General features: G+C 45.1%; 1 protein-coding gene across 1 annotated transcript; it reads left to right on the forward strand.

Moving 5' to 3' along the window:
• The first annotated feature begins 824 nt into the window (after positions 1–824).
• Positions 825–15,270, forward strand: LOC140722682 (E3 ubiquitin-protein ligase TRIM39-like). Its single transcript, XM_073037387.1, has 4 exons — positions 825–984; positions 2,690–2,712; positions 2,800–2,918; positions 14,716–15,270. Exons 1-4 carry the CDS (start codon positions 877–879, stop codon positions 15,264–15,266), a joined length of 801 nt encoding a protein of 266 aa, XP_072893488.1. The 5' UTR covers positions 825–876; the 3' UTR covers positions 15,267–15,270.
• The last annotated feature ends 661 nt before the right edge of the window (positions 15,271–15,931 follow it).

The following is a 15,931-nucleotide window of genomic DNA, read 5'->3' on the forward strand; positions in this document are numbered from 1 at the left end:
CCTCACATTGTCTCACCCGTCACCTGTCAGCTGGTTCTCATCCCCAACCTTTTTATTCTGGCTCCTGTCCCATTCCTTCAAAGTCCTAATGAATGGTCTCATCCCGAAACACCGAATGTTTATTTTCCCCGAATAGATGCTGCCTGACTCACTGAGTTCCTCCGGCATTTTGTGTGATAATCGGGTTTGATCACCTGTTTCTTTTGATGCATCTTTGTTTCTATTTCCTTCACTCTCTGACTTCCAGGATCAGCTAAAATCTTCCTTAGACTCTCTCACAAAAAAGAAATCAGACTTCCAGGAAAAGGAGCAGCAACAGAAAGAGAAGATTTCCGGAGTTCGGGTGAGGCTTCCTGAGCGGAATTTCTGATAATACTGTATTGTTTTGCTCCCTTTAGTGCAGAATAGCCGAGTATCGCAGCTCCAGTGACCTGGGTTCGATCCTGACCTCTGCTGCTGTCTGTGTGGAGTTTGCATGCTCTCCCTGTGGCCATGACAGTTTCAGACACATTCTAACGACATGCTGGATGAATGGTTAATTACAATTAACCCTGTGAAGGTGGGGGAGGGTGTATGTGAATCAGCTGGGAGTTAATGGGTCACTGAGGGAGAATAAGTTTCAGGAAAATGTGAGGGAAAGGGGTTGACGGGAATGTCTCAGAAGTAGTATGGACCGAACGGTCACTTTTATGTCATAAGGAAATACAACACAGCAATGCAGTAAACTAATCTTCACCTTTAAATCGACAGGAACAGTCACACAGTGTTCAGACCCACATCACATCCCAGTTGGCTGAACTGCGTCAGATTATCACTGAGAAAGAGCAGAGCTTACTCAGGGATCTCAGGGAAGAAGAGAAGAGGATTCTCAACCCAATGGAGAAAAATCTTCTTAAGATTCAAGAGAATATAAGGATTATTCAGGAGGAAATCACTAAGTTAAAGGAACAGATGGATCAAAAAGACAGTGTGATGTTTCTTAAGGTGACGGATTACATTTCAATTTATTTCTGTCAAATTGAACTAAATGAACAGTGGTTTATTTGAAATAAACACAGCACAGAGGCCAATTCTACCAAATCAATTGCCACTGCTGGTGTCCTCACACAGAGAGTTCTCCTTGCATGACGAACCTCCAATCACTCCGCTAATGATATTCTAAAATGTTGGAGACAGATATTCGATCCTTTATCAGCAACATACAATATTTAAGCGATGAAATTTCAGCATAATTAATCGTAAATTAAACTGTAATTAATCGGTCAACAAAAGATATGGCATCTGCCAGTCCCAGGCTCAAAACAGCCCAGAACAAAGTACGAATACGTAACTTATTCCCTTCACTTTTACTACGTCCCCACTCACGTTACTGGTTATCGTAATGAACACGTAACACAGAATACAATGCAGACAGAAAACAGACGTGTTGCTCCTGCACACAGCATTTACAAATGGCAGTAAACTGGTTTTCACCAGACAATTGATGCAACTATCCAGGATTGCTGTTGTCCCAAAACTGGACTTCCACAAATTCTGTACATCCCAGGACAGAATGTAATCTTTTCTGAAAAGATTTACTCTGATCATAACACAGAGCTGCTGATTGTGTCCTTAATTACAGCATTAAATATCCTCTAAAACTCCCATTAACTCCCAGTTTCAGTCACAGGCTGTGAGTGTGTCTGGTGCGGTGGGTGTGAGGGTCTGTCTGTCAATCAGTGAGAACAAAGAATGTGACCCACACATCAGACTTATCCTCCGTATCCGGTTTCCATCAGATTACAGAAACTTTCACTGTCTCTACATTTTCGAATTAGTTTTACATGGGATTGTGTCCCATTCTCCGTCATGAGCAGGCCATTCGGTCCATCTTCTATCAATTTCCCCTTGGCCACAAACCTGCCACCTCCTCACCGCACCCAGCAACAATGCCCCGAACTCCCTGGTCTCTCACGTGTTTATCTAGCCTCCCCATTACATTCAATCTCTGATGTTCCATTTCAACCACTCCTGTGGCACTGAGTTCCACATTCTCCACACTAAATTTCTTGTGGGATTTATTAAAAATCTCCTGGCATTTTATCTTTGACTGAAGGTCTCCCCATAAATAGAAACATAGAAACAAAGAAAACCTACAGCACAATACAGTCTCTTTGGCCCACAATGCTGTGTCGAATTTCACTTTAGAAATTACCTCGAGTTACCCATAGCTCTCTATTTTTCTAAGCTCCATGTACCTGTGTAGGAGTCTGTGTAAGACCCTGTCGCATCCACCTCCATCTTTGTTGCCGGCAGCTCATTCCACCCATTCCAAAACACTTACCCGACATCTCCTCTGTACTACTTCCAAGCACCTGTGTCCTCTCGTGTTCGCCATAATGAGGTACTTTTTCCACCTTCGCCCAATCAAATCCATCACTGATCTTAAGTTGTTCCATTTTATCATTCTGACGCTTTATCCAGATGATAATGCACAGCCTGTCCTGTCTCTCCTGTCAGTTCCATCCTCTCAGTAATGGTCTAACTTTCAGAAACTTTCCCTGTAATTTACCCCGTGGTTCTGTATTGCTGGTGTGTGTTTGTGACTGTGGGAGTGGGAATTTTCAACACCTTGTAATGATTTGGATGAAATTCAGGATGTGGACATTAAGTCCAAGTCTAATCAGATTTGTGCTTTTATTTACTTCAGGAGGAAGCTCATCAGAACAGGAGGTAGGACATGCTCTTTACTAAAACCCTGTATGGTTTTGTAAAATACTTCAAAATTCCAGTTTATCACCAGCAGTTTAATATTTACAGAATCAGTGACGATGTCCAGGAATTGTCAGTGACAAATGAGGCCCTACCGGTTGAAAAATTCGATCGCTTCTATTTGTTGAACACAGTGCTGAGAGAAACACTTGATGCTATTAACCGAGGTAAAACTTACAAAGATTCATTTTTCCTTGTTCATGAAACACCATTAATTTATAAGCTGAAGCAAAGATTGGCTGTGATAATGGACTGAAGAGGAACTGACGTTTATTCCACATCAACCCCACCCACTGGGAGGCATCACTGTCACATGGTCAGCTGGAGATGTCAGACCCCTGAACACACCAGCACAGGGTCACAATACAACCAATACACAGGACTGGCAGATGAACCACTGTGTCCTGATCCCAGACACACTGCACTAACACACCAGGACATGAGTTTGAATCCTTCCTCAAGAGCGGGGAATTTAATACTGACTTGATGATATTGTAGGGAATAAAAGTGGGTATCAGTGTGGTGACCGGGATTGTCAGGAAAATAGACAAGTCCTTCGTGCCCTGTGAGTGCAGACTCTGACTGACACAGATCTTCCCACTTCCGGATCAGCATCTCTCACTGTTGTTAGAGGCCGAAGAGGGGAGCAGTAGTGACAGGGGACTCAATCGTCAGGAGACAGACGGGAGAATCTGTGGACGTGAATGGGGCCCCCGAATGGTATCTTGCCCCCTAGGTGCCAAGGTCAGGGACGTCTCAGATCGCGTCTGCAGCATTTTGGAGAGGGAGGGTGAAGAGTCAGCCATCTTGTTGCATTTTGGGACCAATGACATTGGAAGTAAAAACAAAGAGGTCCTGAAAAGAATCTGGCTAGCTTGGTAGAAAGCTCAGAAGCAGCACCCCCAGGGTTGTAATTTCTGGATTGCTGCCTGTGCCACGTGCTGGTGAGGGTAGAAACAGGATAATTTGACAGATAAACATGGCTGAGAAGATGGTGCTGGGGACAGGGCTTCAGGTTCTTGCATCATTGGGATCTGTTCTGGTGGAGGAATGACCTGCTCAAAAGGGATGGGTTGCACCTCGACCCGAGGGAGAACAATATTCGCACAGAGAGGTTTGATAGAGCTGTCGGGGAGGTTTTAAACTAATTTGGTGGGGGGGGGGGCGGTTGGAACTGGAGTGAAGGGATAGGACTGATGGTAAAAATGCAAAGATAGCGTGCAGTCAGACTGTCAGATAGGGCGGACAGATGCGAGGAGAAAATTGGAGCCAGCAGGGTGAGTATCAGTGCATTACGGATGCAGAATTAAAAAGGGTAGCAGATACAGTACACAAAGTGTTATATCTCAATGCATGGAGTAGGAGAAATAAGGTGGATGATCTTGTTGCACTATTACCGATTGTCAGGTATGATGTTGTGGCCATCACGGAATCGTGGCTGAAGGATGGTTGTAGTTGAGAGCTGAATGTCCAAGGTTACACAATGTATCGGAGGAATGATGGAAGACTGATGGGGTGGTGTGGCTCTGCTGGTAAATCAGCAGCTAGATGTGACATAAGATTGGAAGATGTTGAATCCTTGTGGGTTGAGGTAAGGAACTGCAAAAGTAAAAATGACACTGACACCAGTCATATACAGGCCTCCCAACAGTCAGTGGGTTGGGGCCCACAGATTACAACTGGAAATAGAAAAGGCTGATGAAAAGGACAATGTTATGATAATCATGGGAGATTTCAACATGCAGGGCAATTGGGAAAATCAGTTTGGTAAAGCATCTCAAGAGAGTGAGTTTGTTGAATGCAATGTGATGGCTTTCTAGAGCAGTTTGTCGTTGAGCCTACTCGGGGAACAGCTCTACTGGATTGGGTGTTATGTATTGAACCAGAGGTGAGTAGTTAAAAGAACCCTTAGGAGGCAGTGCTCACAACATGAATGAGTTCAACTTGAAATTTGATAAGGAGAAAGTAAAGTCTTGACGTTGTAGTATTTCAGAGGAGTAAAAGAAGTTACAGTGGTCTGAGAGAGGAGTTGGCCAAAGCAAATTGGAAGGAGATGCTGGCAGGGATGAGAGCAGAGCAGAAATGGTGTCAGTTTCTGGGAAAATGAGGAAGGTGAAGGATAGATGTATTCCAAAAATAAATAAATACTCAAATGGCAAAATAGTAAAACCGTGGCTGACAAGGGAAGACAAGTTAATGTAAAGGCAAAAGAGAGGGGATACAACTAAATAAAAATTAGTAGGAAGACAGAGGATTGGAAAGCTATTAAATATCTACAGAGAGGAACTAAAAGGATGATTGGGAGGGGAAAAATAAACAAGAAATTGATTTGAATTGAATTGACTTTATTACTTACATCCTTCATATACATGAGGATTAAAAATCTTTACGTTATGTCTCCACCTAAATGTGCAATGTACAATTTATAGTAATTTATAATGAATAATATGTACAACAGGCTGGTTCATATAACATAGAAATATTGTTGTTTCCACATGAGTTAATCAGTCTGCTGGCCTGGTTGAAGAAGCTGTCCCGGAGCCTGTTGCTCCTGGCTTTTATGCTGCGGTACCGTATCCCGGATGGTAGCAACTGGGACAGGTTGTGTTTGGGGTGACTCTGGTCTCCAATGATCCTTCAGGCCCTTTTTACACACCTGTCTTTGTAAAACAAGTTAGCAAACAATATCAAATTGTTTTTCAAGTATTGTAAAAAAAAACAGAGATGAGAGTGGGTATAGGACCGCTAGAAAATGAGGCCGGATATATAATAACGCGGGATAAAGAGGTGGCAGATAAACCAAATATTTTGCACCAGTCTTCACCATGGAAGACACTAGCACTGTGTCCGGTGTTGAAGAGTGTGAGGGAAGAGAAGTGAGTGCAGTTACTGTTACAAGGGAGAAGGTGCTCAAAAAGCTGAAAGACCTAAAGGTACATAAGTCACCCGGACCAGATGAACTGCACCCTAGTGTTCTGAAAGAGGTTGTGGTAGACATTGTGGAGACATTTCAAATGATCTTTCAAAAATCACTGGACCCTGGCATGGTGCCAGAGGACTGGAAAATGGCAAATGTCACTTAGCCCTTTAAGTAAGGAGGAAGGCAGCAGAAAGGAAATTATTGACCAGTTAGCCTCACCGCTGTTGTTGGGAAGAAATTGGAGTCAATTGTTAAGTATGAGGTTATGGAATACTTAGTGACACTGAACAAGACAGGGCAAGTCAGCATGGCTTCGTTAAGGGAATATCCTGCCTGACAAACCTGTTGGGATTCTTTGAGGAGATTACAAGCAGGATAGTTAAAGGGGATGCAGTGGATGTTGTATATTTGGAATCTCAGAAGGCCTTTGACAAGGTGCCACACATGAAGGTGGTACCCAGGTTAAGAGGCCATGGTATTACAGAAAAGTTACAGGCATGGTTAGAACATTGGCTGATTGGTAGGAAACAGCGAATGAGAGTAAAGGTATCCTTTTCTGGTTGGCTGCCAGTGACTCATGTTCCACAGGGGCCAGCGTTAGGACACCTTCATTTTATGCTGTATATCAAGATCTAGCTGATGGGATAGACCATAAGATATAGGAGCAGAAATAGGCCATTCAGCCCATCGAGTCTGCTCTACCATTCAGTCATGAGCAGATCCAATTCTTCCGGTCATACCCGCTCCCCTGCTTTCACCCTATACCCCTTGATGCCCTGGCTAATCAAGAACCTATCAAGCCTTAAATATGACTTGGCCTTAACAGCCACTTGTGGCAACAAATTCCACACACAGACTAAAGTAATTTCTCCGCATCTCAGTTCTAAAAGGACGTCCTTCAATCCTGAAGTCATACCCTCTTGTCCTACAGTAGATGGCTTTGTTTCCAAGTTTGCATATGATACAGAGATTGGTGGAGGGGCCGGTAGTGTTGAGGAAACAGTTAGGCTGGACAAGGACTTGAATGAGGAGAATGGAAAGGAAAGTGGCAAATGATATACAATGCTGGAAAATGCATGGCCATGCACTTTTGTCGTAGAAATAATGTGCAGATTTTTTTTCCAAATGGGGAGAAAACCCAAAAAGCTGAGATGTAAATGGACTTAGCAGTTATTCTGCAGAACACCCTAAAGGTTAACTTGCAGGTATAGTCAGTGGTGAGGAAGGCAAATCCAACGTTAGCATTCAATTCAAGGGGTTTAGATAGCATTCAATCCAAGAGCAGGGATGTGATGGTGAGGCTTTATAAGGCACTGGTGAAGCCTCACCTTGAGTATTGTGAACTTGATCTCCTCGTCTAAGAAAAGATGTGCTGGCATTGCAGAAGGTTCATTTCATAAGGATGATTCCAGGAATGAAAGGGTTATCATACGAGGAACGTTTGATAGCTCTGTGTCTGTACTCGCTGGAATTTAGAAAGATGAGGGGGAATCTCATTGAAACCTTTCGAATGTTGAAAGTCCTAGACAGAGTAGATGTGGAAAGGATGTTTCCCATGGCGGTGGAGTTTAGGACAAGAGGGCACAGCCTCAAGATAGAGGGGGGTCTATTTTAAACAGATGCGGAGAAATTTGTGCCAGCAGCTGGTGAATTTGTGGAACTTGTGTGTATTTAAGGCAGAGCTTGATAGGTTCGAGATTGAACACAGTATCAAAGGTTACGGCGAGAAGACCAGGGAGTGGGGCTGAGGAGGGAAAAAAGGGATCAGCCATGATTGAATGGCGGAGCAGACTCGATAGGCAAGTGGCCTAATTCTGCTCGTATGTCTTCTGGTTATCAGACCACTACATTGAAGCATTGTGAGAATGAGCTCGGACACACCAACCAGCATTGACATGGGTCAAGATTTCATCTCGGGAGAAGCACACACAGCATAACCGGCCTGGCAAAGCTCCCTCACACACATACACAGGAAGGACTGGCAGATTGTAGTCAGAGCCTCAGCAATGTAAGTTGTTATTTCCCTCAGTAACCTGGAAACCAATCTCTTCAGAGACAGTCATTTATTTATTTAAACAATTCAATCAAGTGTGACACACGGCCACAGAAATAGGCACAAATTCCCATTTAGGATTGAAATCTGCCATCCTTACCCAGTCTGTCTGTTCTGTGGCACTGAGCTGCCCTCTGACGTGACGTCACATCAACACTTCACAGACAGACTCCGGGGTGAGATTCCTCAGGAGGATGATCTGGGAGGGTTTGACGGATGTTGAACTCACGGCCCACTTCATCAATCTGCAAGACTAAGATGTCTTCTTGAGCATGGCCCATTTGTGTGTGTTTGCCCCCCATCCCTCTAACCATTTCCCATCTGTGTACCTGCCCAAATTTATTTTAAAATATTTTATTTTTACCTGTTTCTACAGCGTCTGAGGGCAAATTCCATTTACCAACCTCCCTCTCTGTGAGAATGTTACCCGATAGACCACTCAGAAAAATTTCCCGTCTCACTTTCAATCTGAGGCGTCTGGATCTGTACTCCCATTTCTTGGAAAAAGAAACGTTATTTAAGCCCCTTATGAATTATTTACCTCGATAAGGGGTCATACCTGAACATCCTACACTACAGCTGAATAGCCCAAGCCCCCGGTCCTGGTAACATCCTCCTGAAGCCTCCTGTCCAGTGTAATGACATCCTCCCCATATTCGGGAACCGGAAATGCAGACAATGCTCCAAGTGTGGTCTATCATCGACATCAAAGGCCTTGGTGAATTTCATGTGGACAGTGTGGAATAGGCTGATGAATACAGGACTGAAGGTGTTTTTTTAGATTGGGACAAGAAGGGCGGCGTGGGAGCTAAATTCTGAAGGAAGGAAGTTTTTTTAATTCTGATTCTGATTCTGATTAGAGAAAATGAAGAGATGATAGACAGGAGCTACAGGGAGGTAGTCATTCCTAGGCTACAGGGGTCAGAAAACTGGGTGACTGTCAGGAGAGGGAAGGGAAATGCCTGGATAGTGGAGAGCACCCCTGTGGCTGCCCCCCTCAGCAACAAGTATATCGTTTCGGATGCTGTTGAGGGGGATGACCTGACAGGGGACGGCCACGGTGACCGGGTCTCTGGCACTGAGCCTGGCGCTGTTGTGCAGGAGGGAAGGAGGGAGAAGAGGAATGCGGTAGTCATAGGGGATTCCATAGTCAGGGGAACAGACAGGAGATTCTGTGAGCCTGATAGAGATACCCGCATGGTGTGCTGCCTCCCAGGTGCCAGGGTACGGGATGTCTCGGATCGGGTCCAGGATATTCTGAAGGGAGAGGGCGAGTAGCCAGCTGTCTTGGTACATGTTGGTACCAATGACATAGAGAGGAAAAGGGAGGAGGTCCTGAAGAGAGATTTCCGGGAGTTAGGAAGGAAGCTGAGAAGCAGGACCTCCAGGGTAGTAATCTCAGGATTGCTACCTGTGCCACGTGCTAGCGAGGGCAAGAATAGTAGGATCAGGCTGATGAATGCGTGGCTGAGAGACTGGTGCAGGGGGCAGGGCTTCAGATTCTTGGATCATTGGGATCTCTTCAGGGGGAAGTATTACCTGTTCAAAAAGGACGGGTTACACCTGAACCATAGCGGGAATGTTTAATAGAGCTGTTAGGGAGGGTTTAAACTAATTTGGCAGGGAGATGGTAAACCGGAATGGTAAAGTGGAAGAGGGGGAAAACAGAAATAAATCTAAGATAGTGAGTAGGAAAGATGTCAGGAAGGACAGGCAGGTGATGGGGCAAATTTGCAGCCATTGGGATGAGTTGCAGTGCAATCAAAACAAAGAGTACCAAATACTGGACTTAAGGTGTTATACTTAAATACACACAGCATAAGGAATAAAGTGGATGATCTTGTCGTACAGCTACAGATTGGCAGGTATAATTTTGTGGCCATCACTCTGACGTCGCTAAAGGATGCATGTCTCTGAGAGCTGAACGTCCAAGGATACACGGTGTATCGGAAGGATAGGCAGGTAGGCAGAGGGGGTGGCGTGGCTTTATTGGCAAGAAATGATATTAAATCATTAGAAAGAGGTGACATAGGATCGGAATGTGCAGAATCTTTCTGGGTTGAGCTAAGAAATAGCAGGGATAAAAGGACCCTGATGGCAGTTATCTACAGGCCTCCTAACAGCTGCAATGAGGTGGACTACAAATTACAACAGGAAATAGAAAAGGCTTGCCAGAAGGGCAGTGTTATGATAATTGTGGGGGATTTTAACATGCGAGTGGATTGGGAAAATCAGATCGACACTGGATCTCAAGACAGAGAATTTGTAGAATGTCTACGAGATGGTTTTTCTGAACAGCTTGTTGTTGAGCCCACTAGGGGATCAGAGGTACTGGATTGGATATTGTGTAATGAACCAGAGGTGATTAGAGAGATTGAGGTGAAGGAACCGTTAGGAGACAGTGATTGTAACATGATTGAGTTCACTGTGAAATTTGAGAAAGAGAAGCCGAAATCCGATGTGTCGATATTTCAGTGGAGTAAAGGAGATTACAGTGGCACGAGAGAGGAACTGGCCAAATTTGACTGGAAAGGGACACTAACGGGAAGGACGGCAGAGCAGCAGTGGCTGGAGTTTATGCGAGAAGTGAGGAAGGTGCAAGACAGATATATTCCAAAAAAGAAGAAATTTTCGAATGGAAAAAGGATGCGACCGTGGATGACAAGAGAAGTGAAAGCCAAAGTAAATGCAACGGAGAGGGCATTCAAGGAAGCAAAAATTAGTGTGAAGACAGAGGATTGGGAAGTTTTTAAAAGCTTACAAAAGGAAACTACGATGGCCATTAAGAGGGAAAAGATGATCTATAAAAGGAAGCTGGCAAATAATATCAAAGAAGATACTTAAAGCTTTTTCAAGTATATAAAGAGTAAAAAACGGGTGAGAGTGGAGAAAGCACCGATAGAAAATGATGCTGGAGAAATTGTAATGGGAGATAATGAGATGGCTGAGGAACTGAACGAGTACTTGCATCAGTCCTCACTGAGGAAGATATCAGCAGTATACCGGACACTCAAGGGTGTCAGGGAAGAGAAGCGTGCGCAGTCACAATTACGACAGAGAAAGTACTGAGGAAGCTGAATAGTCTAAGGGTAGATAAATCTCCAGGACCAGATGGAATGCACCCTTGTGTTTTGAAGGAAGTAGCTGTGGAGATCGCGGAGGCATTAGCAATGATCTTTCAAAAGTCAATAGATTCTGGCATGGTTCCGGAGGAGTGGAAGATTGTAAATGCCACTCTGGTATTTAATAAAGGGGCAAGGAAGCAAAATGTAAATTATAGACCTGTTAGCTTGAGAAATGGTTGGGAGGTTTCTGGAGTCAATTGTCAAGGATGAGGTTACGGAGTCATATGACAAGACAGGCCAAACTCAGCATGGTTTCCTTAAAGGAAAATCCTGCCTGACAAACAAGATAAGAGCCCATGGAATTACGGGAAATTTACATATGTGGATAGATCGTTGGCGGATTGGCAGGAAACAGAGAGTGGGAATAAAGGATCCCATTCTGGTTGTCTGCCGGTTACCAGTGGTGTTCCACAGGGGTCCGTGTTGGGGCCGTTTCTTTTTACGTTGTATATCAACGATTTGGATTATGGAATAGATGGCTTTGTGGCTAAGTTTGTTGATGATACGAAGATAGGTGGAGGGAACGGTAGTGCTGAGGAAACAGAGTCTGCAGAGAGACTTGGATAGATTAGGAGAATGGTCAAAGAAGTGGCAAATGAAATACAATGTTGAAAAGTGTATGGTCATGCACGTTGGTAGAAGAAGTAAACGGGCTGACTATTATTTAAATGGAGAGAGAATTCAAAATTCTGAGATGTGTTACGAACCCCGTAACTGGGTCACTTACCAGCAAAGATAGAGAGGTCGGTTGAAGTCTGATGGTACTATTTTTAAACAGTATTTATTGGTAAAAATACACAAAAATAATATCAATGCAAACATACAGATAATATACGTCGTCAATACTAAATCTAAAAGTGCGGGTATAATAATAATCAATAAGAAATAACTATCGTTGTCTAGGGGATAATGTATTGTCCGATGGAAATATAAAAGTCACTCAGTTCATGCAGGCTTCAGCATTTGGTTGGAGTCAAGAGAGAGTTTTTAGAAACTTGCCAGCTTTTCCTTTTTATGATGTCGATCCTTCGAAATTTCGTTGGTGGCCTCTTCTTTAGCGAAGCCGTTCTTCCGTGGTAAGGCCCCAATCCCAGGCAACGGAAAAGGACGCACGCGAGCCCTCCACCGGCTGTTGCTATTAAACGCTGTCACGGGATTTCTAACATTTCTCCTGGAGCGTCTCAAGGGGTTGTTTCCCAGACCCGCTTTTATCCTTACTCACGGGGTCTTAGATGTCAATCAGGTTGGGATGATGCAATCCCTCAACCAGACCACTCCGGTCATTCCCTGAGGGCTTCAATGAATAGTACAGTACTCAATACACAATTCCGTCTCCAAGAGACAATGGCCGTTATTCGTGGCTTTGTCTTGCTGAGGGGCCAGGACACATTGCAAAAACCTGAGGATTCTCTCTCATTTCCTGGGTCCCAGACCCGAATTAAAAGCCATCTTGCGATTCTCAAGAAGGAGGGGACGAATTTGTACCCTTCGGCCCGTGAGAGTTGTTGCACATTCGGAACAGATGCAATGGGACTTGGGAGTGCTCGTGCAGGATACCCTTAAGGTTAACCTCCAGGTTGAGTCGGTGGTGAAGAAGGCGAATGCAATGTTGGCATTCATTTCTAGAGGAATAGAGTATAGGAGCAGGGATGTGATGTTGAGGCTGTATAAGGCACTGGTAAAACCTCACTTGGAATACTGTGTGCAGTTTTGGGCTCCTTATTTAAGAAAGGATGTTCTGACATTGGAGAGGGTTCAGAGAAGATTCACTAGAATGATTCCGGGAATGAGAGGGTTAACATCTGAAAAACATTTGACAGTTCTTGGACTGTACTCCTTGGAGTTTAGAAGAATGAGGGGGAACTTCACAGAAATATTTCTTATGTTAAAATGCATAGACAGAGTGGATGTGGCAAAGTTGTTTCCCATGGTGGGGGAGTTTAGTACGAGAGGACATGACTTAAGGATTGAAGGGCGACCATTCAGAACGGAGATGTGAAGAAATTTTTTTAGCCAGAGGGTGGTGAATCTGTGAATTTCTTGCGGCAGTGGATGTCAAGTCATTGGGTGTATTTAAGACAGAGATTGATAGGTATGTGAGTAGCCAGGGCATTAAAGGTCATGGTGAGACGGTGGGGGAGTGGGAATAAATGGGAGAATGGATCAGCTCATGATAAAATGTCGGAGCAGATTCGAAGGGCCGAATGGCCGGCTTCTGCTGCTTTGTCTTATGGTCTTAGTTGAATGCACCAGTATACGTAATAAGGATCTTGTAGCACAGGTAGAGTTTGGCAGGTACAAACTTAGGCAGGCACGACTTTGGTCGAAGGAATAAAAGCAGAGACAATTCTGTAAACCGGGCGAAAACTGAAAAATCAGAGGTGCAAAGGGACATGGGTTTCCTTGTGCAGGATTCCCTGAAGGTTAACTTGCAGTTTGTGTCAGTGGTAAGATTGGCAAACTCAATGTTTGCTTTCACTTCGAGAGGATTAGAGTACAAGAGCAAGGATTTAATTCTGAGGTTTTAATAAGGCATTGGTCAGACCACACTTGGAGTATTGTGAGCAGTTTTGGGTCCCTTCTATCGGAAAACATGTACTGGCATTGGAGAGGGTCCAGAAGATTCACAAGAATGATTCCGGGAATGAAATAATTAACATGTGAGGACTATCTGATGGTTCTGGGCCTGTACTCACGGGAGTTTAGAGGAATGTCTGATTTATTATCTCCATCAATCCTATTCTCCCGCCTCCTCTCCATAACATTGGAGACACTGACCAATCAAGAAGTTTACTTATTAACTTCTGCTTTAAAAATCAAACATGAGAAACTCTGCAGATGCTGGTAATGCAAGTTACACAGGTCCTGATGAATGGTCTCGCCAGATCTCGCTGACACCTGTCTGGAGAGAGTTGATGTTGGGAGGATGTTGGGTCGAGAACGGTAAGCACAGCCTCCGACTATAGGGATGTCCATTTCGGACAGAGATGAGGAGGAATTCCTTTATCCACAGGATAGTGAATCTGCCACAGGCAGCTGTGGAGGCCAAATAATTGAGTGTATTTAAAGCAGAGTAACACACACAAATTGTTGCGGGAATAGAAGGCCGGGAAGTTTCTGTGGAAAAGAGTAAACAGTCGACAGTTCAGACTGAAACACTTCATCAGGACCTGTGTTGCTTAAGGGTCACTGCAAATTCATCCCCTGTACTAATGAGGGGCTGCGGGGGATGGGGTTCTGGGAAAGGGGACAAAGTCATCCTCATCTGCCATCTTTGCCCCCTCTAGCTTCTCATTACCTCTACACACGCAGTTCACCCACGGGCTTTCCACCCCTCCCCCCACCTGGTTCAATCTGCCATTCATCTCTCCCCTACTGGTTCCCATTATCAACTCCTTTACTGTCACAAACCATCACACTGCCCCACTTCACACTCACAAATGAATGTGAACATTGTATGACGGGCCTGTTCCTGTGCTGTACTGTTCTATGTTCTCTGTTCCCAGTTTCGAAGAATGAGATGAGATCTCATGAAATCACAAAATTCTTTCAGGGGTCAACAGGCAGGAGTGAGGGAGGATGTTTCCCCTGTTCAATGGAAAACCCTTGGGGAGACATTAGTTTTTGACCCGCTTTCGTCGGGTCAAACCTCCCCCCGATCCCCGGGGCCGCGCTGCCCGAGTCTCCCCCCGATCCCCGGGGCCGCGCTGCCCGAGTCTCCCCCGATCCCCGGGGCCCCGCTGCCCGAGTCTCCCCCCGATCCCCGAGGCCGCGCTGCCCGAGTCTCCCCCCGATCCCCGGGGCCGCGCTGCCCGAGTCTCCCCCCGATCCCCGGGGACTCTCTAATTCTCTGCTTCTCCCCCCAGTCTCTGTCACCCTGGATGTGGAAACGGCGCATCCGTATCTCGAGGTGTCTGAGGATCGGAAGAGTGTGAGACGGACCGGGACCCGGAGGAATCTCCCTGACACCGGGAAGAGATTCACAGACCGGCCTTGTGTGCTGGGATCGGAGGGATTCACATCGGGGAGACATTACTGGGAGGTGGAGGTGACGGGAAATCGGGTCTGGTGTCTGGGAGTCGCCGCAGAGTCTGTGAAGAGGAAGGGACGGGTCAGTCTGAGTCCGGAGACCAGATTCTGGGTCATCAGGCGGGTTGGTGACGTGTTACATCGGGATTGTGACGTGTCCGGTGTCCCCCCCCCCGAGTCCCGTCTCGCTGCCGGTCCCATCCCCGGGAGGGTGGGAGTTTATCTCAGTTACGAGTCCGGGACAGTTTCATTTTACAACGCGGAGACCAAGTCCCATCTCCACACCTTCACTGGGAATAAATTCACGGGGAAACTTTATCCTTTCTTCCGGACTGCGGTTGTAAACCAGTGGCTGAGAATCTGCTCTGGTTCCGCTCCGGGTCTGTAAACGGGTCGGGTCCCGGGACCGGCGTCAGGAGTAAAGTCCCTGTAAATATAAATGTGCGGAGAGTGGAGCTAAATACGTGACTAAGGAGACGGTGCAGGAGGGAGGGCTTCATGTTTCTGGACAATTGGGCTTTGTTCCCGGGAAGGTGGGGCCTGTTTCGAAGGGACGGTTTGCCCCTGAACTGGAGGGGGACTAACATCCTTTGCAGAGGGAGGGGAACCAGAGTGTTAGAGCAGATAGTGAGGTGGAGGAGGATAAAGGTCATGCGAGGACTGCATGTATAGACAGAAATCAAAGGTTTGTACATTAGGTTGTAAATTAATTTTCAGAGCTTTAGAAATTGTAGAAAATAAAGATTTCCAAAAAGATTTTGATGAAGAACGTGACCAGAACATTTGTGAAAAAGTGGCTACTTCAGTTTTACACCTATCGCAATAATTGTCAAAGTTAGGAAATATTTTGGATAGTTTCTCCTTTGTTAAATAGTAACAGTGAACAATTTTAAATTGAATTAAACACTGATTGGCACATATCAAAGAAGAATTGACCATCTTCATTAACAAAGGTCATATTAAGTTCTCTCTCCCAATGTTGTTTAATTTTTAGTGATTAAGGGGATCTTTATTTTTGCATTTATTTATTTTTATTTTCATTTATTTTGTGAT

This window comes from Hemitrygon akajei, unplaced genomic scaffold, assembly GCF_048418815.1.
Source record: "Hemitrygon akajei unplaced genomic scaffold, sHemAka1.3 Scf000083, whole genome shotgun sequence".
NCBI lineage: Eukaryota > Metazoa > Chordata > Chondrichthyes > Myliobatiformes > Dasyatidae > Hemitrygon > Hemitrygon akajei.